The 14,150-nt window shown below is 40.7% G+C and overlaps 1 protein-coding gene across 6 annotated transcripts in view; it reads left to right on the top strand.

The window, feature by feature from the left end:
* Positions 1 to 13,083, top strand: part of CHD9 (chromodomain helicase DNA binding protein 9) — a 289,270-nt gene extending 276,187 nt beyond the window's left edge. For all 6 annotated transcript variants that reach the window (XM_040328665.1, XM_040328668.1, XM_040328667.1 and 3 more), the window contains 6 exons: positions 1,239 to 1,404; positions 5,194 to 5,336; positions 6,403 to 6,612; positions 7,069 to 7,197; positions 8,759 to 8,863; positions 10,426 to 13,083. In XM_040328665.1, coding sequence (XP_040184599.1) covers positions 1,239 to 1,404; positions 5,194 to 5,336; positions 6,403 to 6,612; positions 7,069 to 7,197; positions 8,759 to 8,863; positions 10,426 to 11,286 — 1,614 coding nt within the window. In that variant the 3' untranslated portion in view covers positions 11,287 to 13,083. The remainder of the gene's footprint in view (positions 1 to 1,238; positions 1,405 to 5,193; positions 5,337 to 6,402; positions 6,613 to 7,068; positions 7,198 to 8,758; positions 8,864 to 10,425) is intronic.
* The last annotated feature ends 1,067 nt before the right edge of the window (positions 13,084 to 14,150 follow it).

Here is a 14,150-nt window from a genome sequence, read left to right as displayed (position 1 = left end):
CAAAGGTATGGTCCAGGGAACACAAGCCGTCGTATTTTACGTTGGACGTGAATATGGCTGGGCATAGGGTTACGTTCACGCCGTAGGTAGTGATTCGATGTATCTTCTGCAGTTGTTTCGCCGTGATTCTGAGCATGCCCACTGGGATGCGGCCACGGGATGGCGCATGCGCCGTTCGTTATATGTATCTGTCTGGCACTCGGCCCATCATTTGCATGGGGTCACGCCTCATTTGCATGTCTCACGCCCACTTCCACCTACACCGGCTTACGCCTTAAAAACCTAGCGCAGATTTGGGAGCAAGTGCTTTGTGAATTCGGTGCTTGCCTCTCTGCGCTGCGTCGGCGTAACGTACAAAAGATACGCTATGGCGGCATAAATATGCGCCGATGTCTGTGAATCCAGGCCATAGACTTTTTTTTTTCATTCATTCATTTGAACAGAGCTTTGCATTCTTTGGAGCCCTAAAACGAGTAATGCACATTTTATACTTTGTAGAGTAACAGTCCACCCATATAGTATAATTCGAAGTATAACAATTCAGCAAACTCCTGCACTGTTCTTTATTGACTTAAAGGGGTGGTTCCCCCTAAAACAAATTTCTAACCATACATTCGTAAGACCCGTTACACTGCGGGTAGGCTGGCTTTTGTTTTGTTTTTTTAGTACATACCTCGATATCGCCGTTTCGTCCCTTGGCGGTGGGCGTTCCTAGTTGATTGACGTTCCTCCGACGGGCGCATACTGCGCGTCACGACTTTCCGACAGAAGCCGAACGTCATTGCGCAGGCGCCGTATAGAGTCGGCTCTATACGGCGCCTGCGCAGCGACGTTCGGCTTCTTTCGGAAAGTCGTGACGTCACGTATGTGCCTGTCGGAGGAACGTCAATCAACTAGGAACGCCCACCGCCAAGGGACGAAACGGCGGTATCGAGGTATGTACTAAAAAAACAAAACAAAAGCCAGCCTACCCGCAGTGTAACGGGTCTTACGAATGTATTGTTAGAAATTTGTTTTAGGGGGAACCACCCCTTTAAGATTCGATCTGAAACAAAATCTGTATGTGGCCAATATAGATGAGGGGAAAATACTTTGAAACATTTGTCTTTTTTACCTAAAATCTGACAGATCTAAAGCTTTACTGGACTTTTAGTCACTAACATTTGGTATGGTGTTTTATGTTTTATGTTATGTTGTAGCTTGGAGCCTCTCATTAATCCATATGTGTTGCCTTGTAGGAAGGTGGCTTAAAGCTGACATTTCAGAAACAAGGGATTCCTCAGAAGAGGCCTTTGGATGGTGAAGAGGCAATGGGACAGCAGCAGTATTTGGCTCGACTGCAGGATCTTCAGAATGCCTCTGAGGCCAGTCTTGTAACCTTTCCAAAACCCTTGGCAGCATCAGGTAAAAATCTGTTTATTTGGCTGGCCTAAGAAATCCAGGCAAACCGCTATACAAACCGATAAATTGCGTATTTCTGTTCATCTAGTTTTGAGATTTACGCAGCTTTAGCACAGAGCACGACCTCATTTTTCTCTGCTGCTATTTCAAGTGGATGTAAACCCAAAAATTGTTTGTTTGTTTTTTTGCTGTCACAATGTTAGAGTATAGAATTTCCTATCATCTGTGCCCAGTCTTGCCACACAGACAAGTGACCAGGATGTGTTATGTGGGGGGAGGGGTGGATTTCTCTCTTTCTCTCTCTCCCCACATAACACATCCTGGTCACTTGTCTATGAACTGTGGATCACCTCATATTATGATAACATCCAGGAGAGATATGTAAATAACCTGTCACTCAAAGCAAGGGGGCGGTAAGGACTTTTTAATTAGACAGGTTTTTATCTAGAAGTCTGTATTATTTCACTGAACAATAAAAGAGGATTGCTCAGAGCTGGATTAACTCTGTGTGGCAAGACTGGGCACAGATGATAGGAAATCTTATACTCTACCTTGTGACAGCAAAAAAAAAAAAAAGTTTTGGGTTTACTTCCACTTTAAGTAACACTTCCAGGTCTTGTTCCTCCCCTATCACATGACCAGACACTATAGGAGAAGCAACAGATGTGCTTTTCATTCTGTCACTCTTTCAGTACTTTCTTAGCATATGATCATTACAGCAGAACTATTTGGTGCTGATTCTCCCTCTCCCAGCCTGCTGTATAGTATGGTCTGCAAGATGCGGATATCCAGATTTCATTATTACATTCCTGAGATCTGCCTGCAGCGTATCCTTCCCAGATAGCTGTGGGAAGGCACGGACTATGTCACTAGTGCCTAAGCTGAAGGACTCGTGAGGAGCTGATCACAGTTGGAGCTTCTTTTTAAATAAATGCTGCAGTGCTGATCACTATTACATATAACTTTTTCAGAATCGGGGGGTTAGGAATGACAGTCAGATTTGCAACAAGAGGGGGGGAGTTTGGGACTTTAAATGAGGCACATATGTGGTGCACCTCCATCCCTGGTTCAGTATTTGAAAAAAAGGGGGAAATATTGGGACTTTGAATGAGGCTGCAGACATGGTGTGGGTATTAGGGAGGTACACATTTATTAAGCATAAAAACTGCATGACATGTCTCAAAGTACAGAAACCACATGGAGGAAACAATCATTTGGTATAAATGTCATTTCATAATGCAAGTGCAAAACTAAGCAGAGAGGGTACAACAGTGCATAACCTGACGCCAACCAGTGGTCTGAATAGGTCAATGGATACAGTATTTACAATAGCATATGTACAGATGTTATAGTGAACAGCATAAGCGAGAAATGTAAAAGTTGTTTAAAACAAGTAAAACCATCCAAAATTTTATATTGTAGTGTTCATCAATATCAGTGATATTCTAGGGACATATATCCGCATCGCTCTTGCCCGACGCGTTTCGTGTCCTTGACACTCATCAGGGGCTGATGCAAGGGATATCTACGGAGTAAATGATATAGAGTATAATTATTGGATCTGATAGTAAAAATAAATAACAGTAATAATAAAAGATGGAACCAAGAGGTCCATCTTCAGTACTTACATAGAAACTGGGAGGTGAGTAGGTAAGTGTGTAATAGAGGCCACTAAATGGTCCACCACGGGAGCTGAGGTAATATTTGGCCGCAGAGAGCAGAGCCTCCCCCACAGATTTGGAAAGTATTGTGCTGGCATACAAGAGGACAAAAAATGGTGGACCGATGATGTTAGTCAAATGAAATCTATAAAAACAATAACAATGCCAGCAGTCAGACTGGGTTTGTCCACATGGAGGACTATTATCCCATGTCAAAAGAATCAAAATCAAGTAACAAAGTGATTAACCTGGTGCTGGGGTGTAGACGAACTCCAGCATACAGGAGGTGAGATAAAGTGTGATGGTCTGGCATGGTGTCTCCAAGAAGTGGCCGACAAGTCTGTGTGTGGGGAGGATCTCCATATAAGCGTGCCGCACAGGTGCAGGCTTCCAATCACCAACGTCACGCAAGCACGGAGCAGACTGAAAGGAGAGCTGACGTAGGCCCACGGAAACCCCCTATGTATCAGCTGCTGCGGCTTATTATTACTGTTATTTATTTTTACTATCAGATCCAATAATTATACTCTATACCATTTACTCCGTAGATATCCCTTGCATCAGCCCCTGATGAGTGTCAAGGACACGAAACGCGTCGGGCACGAGAGATGCGGATATATGTCCCTAGAATATCACTGATATTGATGAACACTACAATATAAAATTTTGGATGGTTTTACTTGTTTTAAACAACTTTTACATTTCTCGCTTATGCTGTTCACTATAACATCTGTACATATGCTATTGTATATACTGTATCCATTGACCTATTCAGACCACTGGTTGGCGTCAGGTTATGTACTGTTGTACCCTCTCTGCTTAGTTTTGCACTTGCATTATGAAATGACATTTATACCAAATGATTGTTTCCTCCATGTGGTTTCTGTACTTTGAGACATGTCATGCAGTTTGTATGCTTAATAAATGTGTACCTCCCTAATACCCACACCATGTCTGCAGCCTCATTCAAAGTCCCAATATTTCCCCCTTTTTTTTCAAAGACAGTCAGATTTGGGTTGACCTTAATGTTTTAATGAATATAGAACTGGATTCCTTTTGTGTGTGTTTTTTTTTTATCTGCCTGGAGTTCAGCTTCAAATTAGCTGGGAGAAGCCACTGCTAAATATTTAACAAAGGAGACGGGTTCAATCACGTCGTCCTAATCCCAGCTTCCCTCTCTAGTATGTCTGTGACCTGGAGGCTTGGGTGTTCAGATATTTCCAACTTCAGGAGCTGCATGTCTTTTCGAGATCAATGACTCAAGCAAGCTGCCTTTCAGAACCTTAATAACAATAACAATGGCAGTTCCCATGTAAAGATCAATCTAAAGAATAATCTAAAAAACAGTTATTAGGTTGCTAACACTATTTATGAATATATTGAAATGAAAAGCTTAACCTGTATTGTAAGTGATGGTCTTTAAAATGAAACAAACTGAGAACATTATTTAATTTTTTTTTTTAATAAGCAAAGCAAGCCCATCCATCCATGTAGTCATGCTTTATTTTGTTGGAAAAATCCCCCCACAGCATTTCTAGCCATGGCTGTGTTGAGATGGGGCAGAGGATTCATGTAAAATGTACTTCCTGGAATCCATCTGCCCTTAGCTCAGGTAGCAGAGTGTGGTTAAAAAAAACTCTCCTCAAAATAGAGGAAAAATAATTCCCATGCCCTGAGTCAAAAAAACAGGAATCTAAAGAGAAAAACGTTTAAACAAATAAATATACTATACCTTCCTATCTATTTACTAAGGTTTGCAGCATAAGGATTAAAGGGGTTTCAAAGCTTAAACATTTTAGTACCTTAAGGCAGTGGTCATCAACCCTGCCCTACAGGGCCCACTAACAGGCCAGGTTTTATGTATTACCTTGGGGGAGATGCAGTCTAGAATATGGAAATCACTGAGCAGCAAATGATATCACCTGTGATGTATTTCAGTTATCTTGCAAACCTGGCCTGTTAGTGGGCCCTGTAGGACAGGGTTGATGACCACTGCCTTAAGGCATTCCCTGCATTAAATGTAAAGAATGTTTAGGTAAAAGTATCGCCCCCTCACCTATCTAATACTTACCTGATGCATGGTACATGGCGTGGTGTGGTCATTAATAAAGATCTTATTTTTTATTTAAAGGTACTTCTAATACACTGCCAACTTCCGGTTTGAATGGTATGACATCGGATGCCCAGCCAACCGTCAAAAAAAGAAGAGGCAGGAGGAAGAACGTAGAGGGAGTTGATATTCTGTTTATGAACCGAAATAAGATGCTAAATCATGTGAGTCAAATTATTCATGGACTTGTTTTAAATGCTTACTGAAAATAGTGAAATATTGAATTTTCTTAAATATTGATTTAATTAGTGTACTACTGTGGCAAGACTTGTTAACGATATTGGAGAGAGATGACAAATGCCCCATCCTGCCATTGTCTGCCACCGAAAAATGTCCTCATTCAATGTGCAAAAACAATATAAAGTGCAATGAAATAATGTGCAAATAGGCAACACAATGAAGTCACGTGTTCAGTGACGCAAGCATCAGCAACTAAACCTCTGTTTTTACTTACATCAGTTAGACAGATTTATTTAGATTTATTTAGTTTAGCGATTTTTGATTGACAACTTTGAGCCTGGCCACATGGTAACATTTTTTTTTTTCCATGTTTATATTTAATTGCATATTGCTAAAATCGCATCTCATATAAAGTCCCAACCTCCCCCATTTTTGATATATTCCTATATTGATTGTCACCTTTTGGGCATATAGTGCACTTTAGAAGTTTTTTTTGCACTTATCCGATTGCCTATTTGCACATTATTTCATTGAACTTTGACGTTTTTGCACATTGAATGAGGACATATTTCTGTCATTTCATTGCTTTTTTATTCCTATGAAAAGTGTCCTCTGGAATTTTATTCACTTTATTGATCATAGATTAGTAATTATTAGCCACATTTTTCTACTTTTTTTTTTATTTGATTTTAGTGTGAGAACACCCTTTTATGTTGGCAGCTACTGACTAGCTTATTTGTTTATGGTTTGCGCATTAGTACTTATACATGCATAGAGGTAATACATGTGTCTTTTCTAAAGAGTCGGGCCACATTTTATATATTACAGGTACCTATTGTTTCACTTTTTACGTGTCTTTATTACTATGTTAGCTTGAATTACGTTAATTTTCTTAACACACTTTTTTTGTTTTGTTGGGGTATGTACATGGGAATATGCTCTGTTTCTGTAGCTTTTCCTCAGTTTATCTGTTCATACAGAGCTACATTCTAGGCCATTCCAACGTAATGCCCAACATTCACAAAACCGATTTGATTTTCTGTGTTGCAGGTGAACTCAGCTGTGGATCCTTCCTTATCTCAGCATTTACCTGGCCCTCCGGTGCTTCCGGGAACACTAGACGCAGACAGTCCTGTCCCGGTCATTAACTTAAAGGATGGCACAAGGCTAGCAGGGGACGATGCACCAAAAAGAAGGGATCTAGAGAGCTGGCTTAAAGCACACCCTGGTTATGTAGAAGACCGGGGGGCTTCCATCCCTGTAAGTTGTTTGGTGCAATACCTTTTAGTATTTCTATCACAGTATTACAGAAACAAATTGCCCTTTGACTTCACTTTGGAATCTGATGTTTATAGAGAATATGCCACTTTGCCCATTCAGAGTAAAGAGACAGGTTGTCCTGATCGGGCTTATACCCCCCACCTACTGATATTTATCTTATCCTCCCTTCCCTACTGCTCCATAGCCACAGAAGACCTGTATATATAAGCTCCATGTCAGCCTGAGCTTATACAGAGTTAATGACTTTTTCCACTCCCATACGTGCCTGTGTTCCAGCCTGTTGATTGGCAACTAAGGCCCGAGCCCTCCGTGCTAAGAGGAAGGGCAGTAGATTGCATGCTAGTTTGTACCAGAAATGCCAGCTATTCACTTCTCCTGAAGACAAGTGTGCTGATGTGAGTAAATGTTAATCAAATAATATGTATTTCTGTTCAGAGGATGCAGCTTCATGACGGTAGACCCAAACAGAAGAGACACAGATGTCGAAATCCTAATAAACTGGATGTGAACAGCCTCACCGGAGATGAACGTGTTCAGCTCATCAACAAGAGGAACGCCAGGAAGGCAAGTGGACCTAATTTCTGGTCATCCACATATGACCTAATATTTACAAATAATGCAGTTAATTGCGCTTTGTAGAAATAAAAGCTAAGCAATCATAAGGAGGTTTTGAAGGTGCCTTCTTAATATTTTAAGTAGTATTAAACCTAAAAACAAAATATATATATATTGCAGCTTACCAAACCTTTTAACGTGGTGGCTGCATTCGTTTTCCTTTTTTTTTTTTCTGATTATCCAGCCAGTAACACACTTTCTGTCTTAGCATGTCTCCTCTCCACTGGAGGAGCAATGGAGACACCTTTGGACATCAGCATTGTCAGTTTGAAGAGATGGTAGTGTTTAACCACTTCCTCACTGGGCACTTAAACCCCCTTCCTGCCCAAAGGACTTTTTTTGCGATTCGGCACTGCGTTGCTTTAACTGACAATTGCGCGGTCGTGCGACGTGGCTCCCAAACAAAATTGACGTCCTTTTTTCCCCACAAATAGAGCTTTCTTTTGGTGGTATTTGATCACCTCTGCGGCTTTTATTTTTTGCAATATAAACAAAAAAATGTTTTACTTGTTGCTATAATAAATAGCTCAATTAAAAAAAAAATGTATCCTCAGTCTAGGCCGATACGTATTCTACATATTTTTAGTAAAAAAAATTAAAAAATCGCAATAAGCGACTGGTTTGCGCAAAAGTTATAGCGCCTACAAAATAAGGGACAGAATTATTATTTTTTATTAATTTTTTTTAATAGTAATGGCGGCGATCTGCGATTTTTATTGCGACTGCGACATTATGGCGGACACTTTTGACACATTTTTGGCACCATTCACATTTATACTGCAATCAGTGCTATAAATATGCACTAATTACTGTATAAATGTGACTGGCAGGGAAGGGGTTAACACTAGGGGGTGAGGAAGGGGTTAAATGTATTCCCTATACAGTGTTCTAACTGTGGGGGAAGGGGGGTGACTGGGGGAGGTGACCGATCTGTGTCCCTATGTACAAGAGACACAGATCGGTCTCCTCTCTCCCTGACAGCACGCTGTCAGTGTGTGAGCCGGCAATGAGAGATGATCTCATATGTTTACATATGAGATCATCTCTCATTGGCCGCACAGATCGCCTAGCAAACGGCCACTCCGATTGGCCGTTCACGGCGATCTGTGATTGGCTGTCTCCAAGGGACACGGCCAGCACAGCAGTTCCCCGCAAAGGGGCGGCCGTAAAAAGACGGCGCCCCAGAGAAGTAGAACCACCCTGCGGCCGTATATAGTCGTACGGCCTTAGGGAAGTGGTTAAAGCGCTAGCAGATTTAAAGTCCATTTCACCCAGTAGTACCACCTGGTAAAAATATAGACCAGTTACTACAGACAAAATCGCCATTCTTCCCTATTCCCAGCAAAGACTGGCCCATAGTGGTGAAAGCTCTTTTTACTGTTATAGTTTTTTTCCCCAATATATTGGTCCCTTCTGCTGCCAGGGTTATAAGATTCAGTGGTTTGGGGGGAGCACCCTGTGATTCTTCCTATATGGCTTCTGGTACATACTGATTTTGGCTTGTGTTTAGGTTGGGGGAGCATTTGCCCCTCCCCTTAAAGACCTGTGTCGGTTCCTGAAGGAAAATCCAGAGTACGGAGTGGCTCCAGAGTGGGGAGACGTTGTAAAACAATCTGTGAGTATAAAAGCTTGTATGTCTATATTATAGTGCGTTTAGCTTTAATAAAATGAGTTTAGCCTTCAGAATATGTCAGAGTCTTCATACTGCTACGTGCACTTGTGGAGGTTTCTACAGCATTCTGAAAACCAGTTACTGCGAACCATAAAACTCAAAAACCTAGTTCTAAAATCTTTATCCCATATTGCCTTCCTGCTGTAGCTATAATTTAAAGGAATAATGTTATCAATATTAGTATTAGGAATAATATTATCAGTATTGATGCACTGTGTGTCCTGACTTGGAACCAGCATTAACTTTTTCATGTGTTTAGCAATTTGAGCTACATTAGCTCTTCTAGTGGATGGGACAACACAGGCAAGCCTTTTCTCATAACATTCATCAGTGAGCCTTGGGCACTCATGATACAATTGTTGTTTTTTCTTCATGGACCACTTTTGGTAGGTCCTGACCACTCCAAACCAAAAACACCCCACAAAAGCTGCAGTTTTGGGGAATCTCTGACCCAGTCATCTAGCCATTACAATTTGGCCCTTGTCAGTCACTCAGATCCTTACCCTTGCACATTATTTCTGCTTTCACCACATCAACTTCAGGGATAACATGTTCACTTGCTGCCTAATATATCCCACCCACTTTTAGATGCCACTGTAAAGATAATTAATGTTCACGTGTACCTGTCAGTGGTCATAATGTTATGGTTGATCTGTGTATGTTCCACTGGTTTTGCTTATCTGAAATGTTTTCACTTCAGTGTTGCTGTAAAACGGTGATGTTAGGAGTAACCTGTTGTATATTTATATAGATTACCTAGGATTTACCATGCAGGTACAAATGTAAGTTACAAAAAGGTAAATAAACCTGCTTCTATTGTTTTTACATAGCTCAGGTAGCTGCAGCAACTAGCAAATAGTGAGACCTTACCACAGTCATTTTGTAAAAGGTTATGCCTTTTAGTTAAGAGACTAAAGTGGATGTTTTGATGAATATTAAATACAAAAAAAAAAAATGCTTTTTATAATCATATCATTTTGGAGGTGTTTTTTAAAGTTGACCTTTTGGCTTTGTACGGTCAACAATTTTTATTGGCTTAAGATGCAGTAAATGAGCTTTAAACAAGTCTTCATTGACCCCTATAGCTGCTTGTACTTTGGCTCGCTTAACTTTCCAAGTTCACGGCAGAAGCTCAAAATTCATTCAAGTCGTCCTCTCATCAGCTTAGCTCACCCGGTTTTCCTTCTCCCAGCAGCGACTCATCATCCTTCCAGCCTTCTGTTCTTTAATTTAAAGACTAAGCAGATGCCCTGGGAAGGGAGCTTAGCTGTCAAGAGGAGGGCTTGAACAACTGTACATTTTGAGGATGAATTGATCCACCACATCTGCAGCTATAGGGGGCAGTGATGGCTTGTTTACAACCATTTATTACTTGCAAAGAATATGTAAATTCTTGAATGCCGATAATGTGGTTACAGATTTCACTTTGAGGTCAAAGGTAAAATGAGGATAATAGGATACTTTCTATCACCCTAATGGAGTTATTTTGTTCCTTTCTCCTGTAGGGCTTTCTCCCAGATAGTATGTTTGACCGTATCCTAACTGGCCCTGTGGTGCGTGAGGAAGTGAGCAGAAGAGGCAGAAGGCCAAAGAGTGAAATTGCCAAGGCAGCAGCAGCAGCCACAGCATCTGGCAACTCTATGAACGTCAGCCCTTTGTTAGCAAATGGCCTAATCCCAGGCATGGATATTTCCAGCTACCGGGCTTTACAGCAGAACTTCCAGAGTCTTCAGTCTTTGCAGCTAACAGCTGGATTAATTGGTTTGCCTGCAGGGCTCTCTGCTTCTAGTGGAGATGCCAAAAATATGGCTGCCATGTTTCCAATGCTGCTAGCTGGGTTGCCCAATCTTTTGGGTATGGGAAACCTGTTGAGCAAGTCGTCAGAGCCCAGTGCCAAGGAAAAAGAGAAGAACTGTACAGATGAATGCAAAGAAGGTGAAAAAGGCAAAGAAAGGACGATGTCCCCATCTGGTGACAAGGCCAGGCAGAACTCAAGCCCTCCTTCCACTTCTATGGGAACTGCTGTACAGGCAGGTTCCTTATCTATCAACCCACTGCTGTTACCCAATATACTCTACCCAGGGATGCTTCTCACTCCAGGCCTTAATCTTCACATCCCAACTGTGCCCCAACCGAACATTTTCGAAGTACAGAATACTAGCAAAGATGCTGGCCCAGTAGTGACCCCAGATTCTACAGCAAAACCACCTCCTGCTCCCAGCCAGGACAAAAAAGTGAAGAATGAGGTTGGCTCTCAAAATGAGAACAGCACAGATGACTGTTCTGAGAAGGCAGAACCTTCCTCAGGATCAAATAGCCCCTCTTCTTCCTCAGCTGAGGACTCGGATTCTTCAGAGGAAGACTAACCTTGACAAAACCTGCACTTAAATTATAATCCCCCTCCCCTCTTCCCACAAAACCTTTTCTTGCCTACAATTATTTTAATTGTAAATAATGCGTTACAAGTGCATCAAAGGATTTTAAAGACAAGCAGACATTTCAGTATTCTGAAAATGCAAATAGCGTTTTAAAAAAACGTTTTGCATGTAATATTCTCACAGAGACTTGTATGTAATATCAAAAAACAAAAATACACACTGTGCTGTAAGAGGCTTACAGCAAAAGGCATTAACTTTTGTTTGAGGGAAGTCTGGGGTAATTTTATGGAAAAAAAATGAAAAAGACAAAAAAAAAAAGAAATAAAAGGCAAACCCGCTCTCTAAGAGCTGTATATAAATAATATATTTGCAGTGAAACACAGAATCCTCTGAGTATATTGTGGTTTTCCTTTCTGCCTTTAGTTTTTACAATTTCCTCAAGCGTATCACTTAACAGAACTCAGCAATAATTTGGGCCGTTTACGAATGTTGTGGAAATGTTTAATAGCTATGTTTTATTTCACCGTAAAGGGAAATGATTATGAAATTGTTTATTTTATTTTTTATTTGTAAGTTATGGTAGCATCATTCAGTCTGTTAGTACAGCATATAGGCACCAAGATTATTTATTTAAATATTATTCATTTGGGAATATACACTTTGACTCTAAAAGAGCCTTGATTTAGCCTCTCCCATGTGAAAGCACAAAGCTTATGCCCCTTTCTTTTACAACACCGTTTGCTAATTAGCAATCACATTGCATTGATCCTTTACAAAGTAAAGGGATTCATTAAGATGTTTAAAAGGGTTTCAGAGATTAATTGAAAAATGTCATACCCTGGAGGATTGTATACCAAGAATAACCTTTTGTTTGTATAGTTCAACACATTTAAAGTATTAATATATGTACTAAATGTACATAACTGAGTGAGCATTGGTGGGCTCAATCACCACTCGGCGCCTTTTTTTTTTTTTTTTTAAGGAACGGACTTGGTGGCAGCAAAATAAATCCATGTGGTCCAGGCAAAACTGTAGTGGAAGGCCAGGCCAGGTATCACGGCAAAATGTTCCCACTGCAAACGTGAAAGAACTGGTGAATAATTACAACCAAACTCTAAAAAATATATAAATGCACTGTTGATATGCATATACAGTAGGAGCTGTTTTACCTGCCAAGTGATTTTTTTTTCTGTCCAGCCAGTCCTGAAATGTACACAGCCAGGCCGGTGACCTGATCTTTCTGTACTGCAGTTATACACAACATCCTGGTCACCTCCCTATTTTTTAGACTGTAATTGGACAGTGCTGATGGGGGGTCCTTGCTCACCTACTGTGTCAGTATGTTCCTAGGCAGCACAAGTGTATGAAGCACACCTAATTGCCTCCTAGGTATGCCCCTCCCTCTTCTAAGTGCTGCTGTTCAGGAAATGATCTGGTCAGATTCAGGTACATATGAATGTTGCATTTAAATATATACTCTGCCTGGTGTTCAGCTTTAAACCTGCAATCTTGCAGAACCTGCTCATATCTTCATTTGGCTGACCAATTTCCCCCCACTCGTGTTACAGTATAATGATTTATACTGTTTTACAAATTTGATCGTAATTTGCAAAAGGTTGTTTCAAATTATTTGCCATCTGTCCTGTATCACTATGCCATCTTGTATCTCTGATGACTCTTAATGCCGCAGATTGTTGGAGCCAGGTATGTTACTGGTGTATCGAAAGACCTATGTCATTAAAAGCACTTTGTTATCTTGATAAAATTACATGTTGAGCTATTGTATTTTTGTCGTTATGACTAATTTTAAGAAGTAGATAATTTTCTATTTTGTGTAAAGTTGTATGGACTCTTGTGCAGATGTTTTATGGCTTTGTATTGGAACATTTAACTTGCCCATTTGGAGAACGATGCTTGGTTTCCATTGTCTACTTTGATCTCTGTGAAGCTTTTATGTGTGTGTGCTCTGCAGTAAGTACCTTTTTGGGGCTTCTTGGTCATGTAGCCAAAGGGAGCAAGTGCAAGAATCTGCAAGTGCCGAATCTGTTCTAAATCAGAAATATTGGGGGATGAACGATAGTACTTGCCAGCTTGAGTTTGTGTGTAGTTCTATTATCTGGGTTGGCTACTTTAAAAAAAGTATGGCTTTATAAAAAATAAATAAAAATAAACCGACTTACTCTTCTATATGGCTGCAGCACCGATCCTAGCTGTAGCTGTCCCCTACCATCTCTAAGACCGAGAACTGAGCAATCAAAGAGCTCTGATCACTCAGTTGTCTATATTCATCCTGCTAGGAGCTAGTGACTGTCAGTCACTGGCGCTCTGCCCTGGCAGCACTCACTGGAGTGCTAGGCCTGTAGAGGGGGCGGCAGTGGCTGGCTCAGCCTCTCAGCAGTGTTCTGAGAGGCTAAGCCAGCTGCCAGGCTAGACTTCTGGGTGGATCTCAACCATATGGGCAGGATATTTTTAGCGCTTGGATCAGCTCTTTGAATTTAGCTGCTGTCAGCTGAAAATGTGTTGCGGGAGTGCAGAACAAACTGCACTCTGGTGAGCCATAGGAGAAGTATAGCCAAAATAGTGTTTCCTTTTAAAAGCTGTTTTTTTTTTTTTTTTTTAAATACATTTTTCTGGTAAATTAATGAGATTTTTAGATATAACTTTTTAACTTTTTTTTTTCCCTCCTCTCTTCTGGTCTTTGAGATCTATCATCAAAGGTCTAGTCCATTTAGAATACTTTTAAACCTATAAAGTATCTTTCACAATTTTTGTTGGGCTCTGTGATAAAGGATCTATACCAGAAAAGGTATGTTAAAATCCTTTTAGTGGATGTACCTATTTTCCAACAATTG

This window comes from Rana temporaria, chromosome 11 (genome assembly GCF_905171775.1).
Source record: "Rana temporaria chromosome 11, aRanTem1.1, whole genome shotgun sequence".
NCBI lineage: Eukaryota > Metazoa > Chordata > Amphibia > Anura > Ranidae > Rana > Rana temporaria.
This window is presented reverse-complemented; position numbering and strand designations above follow the sequence as displayed.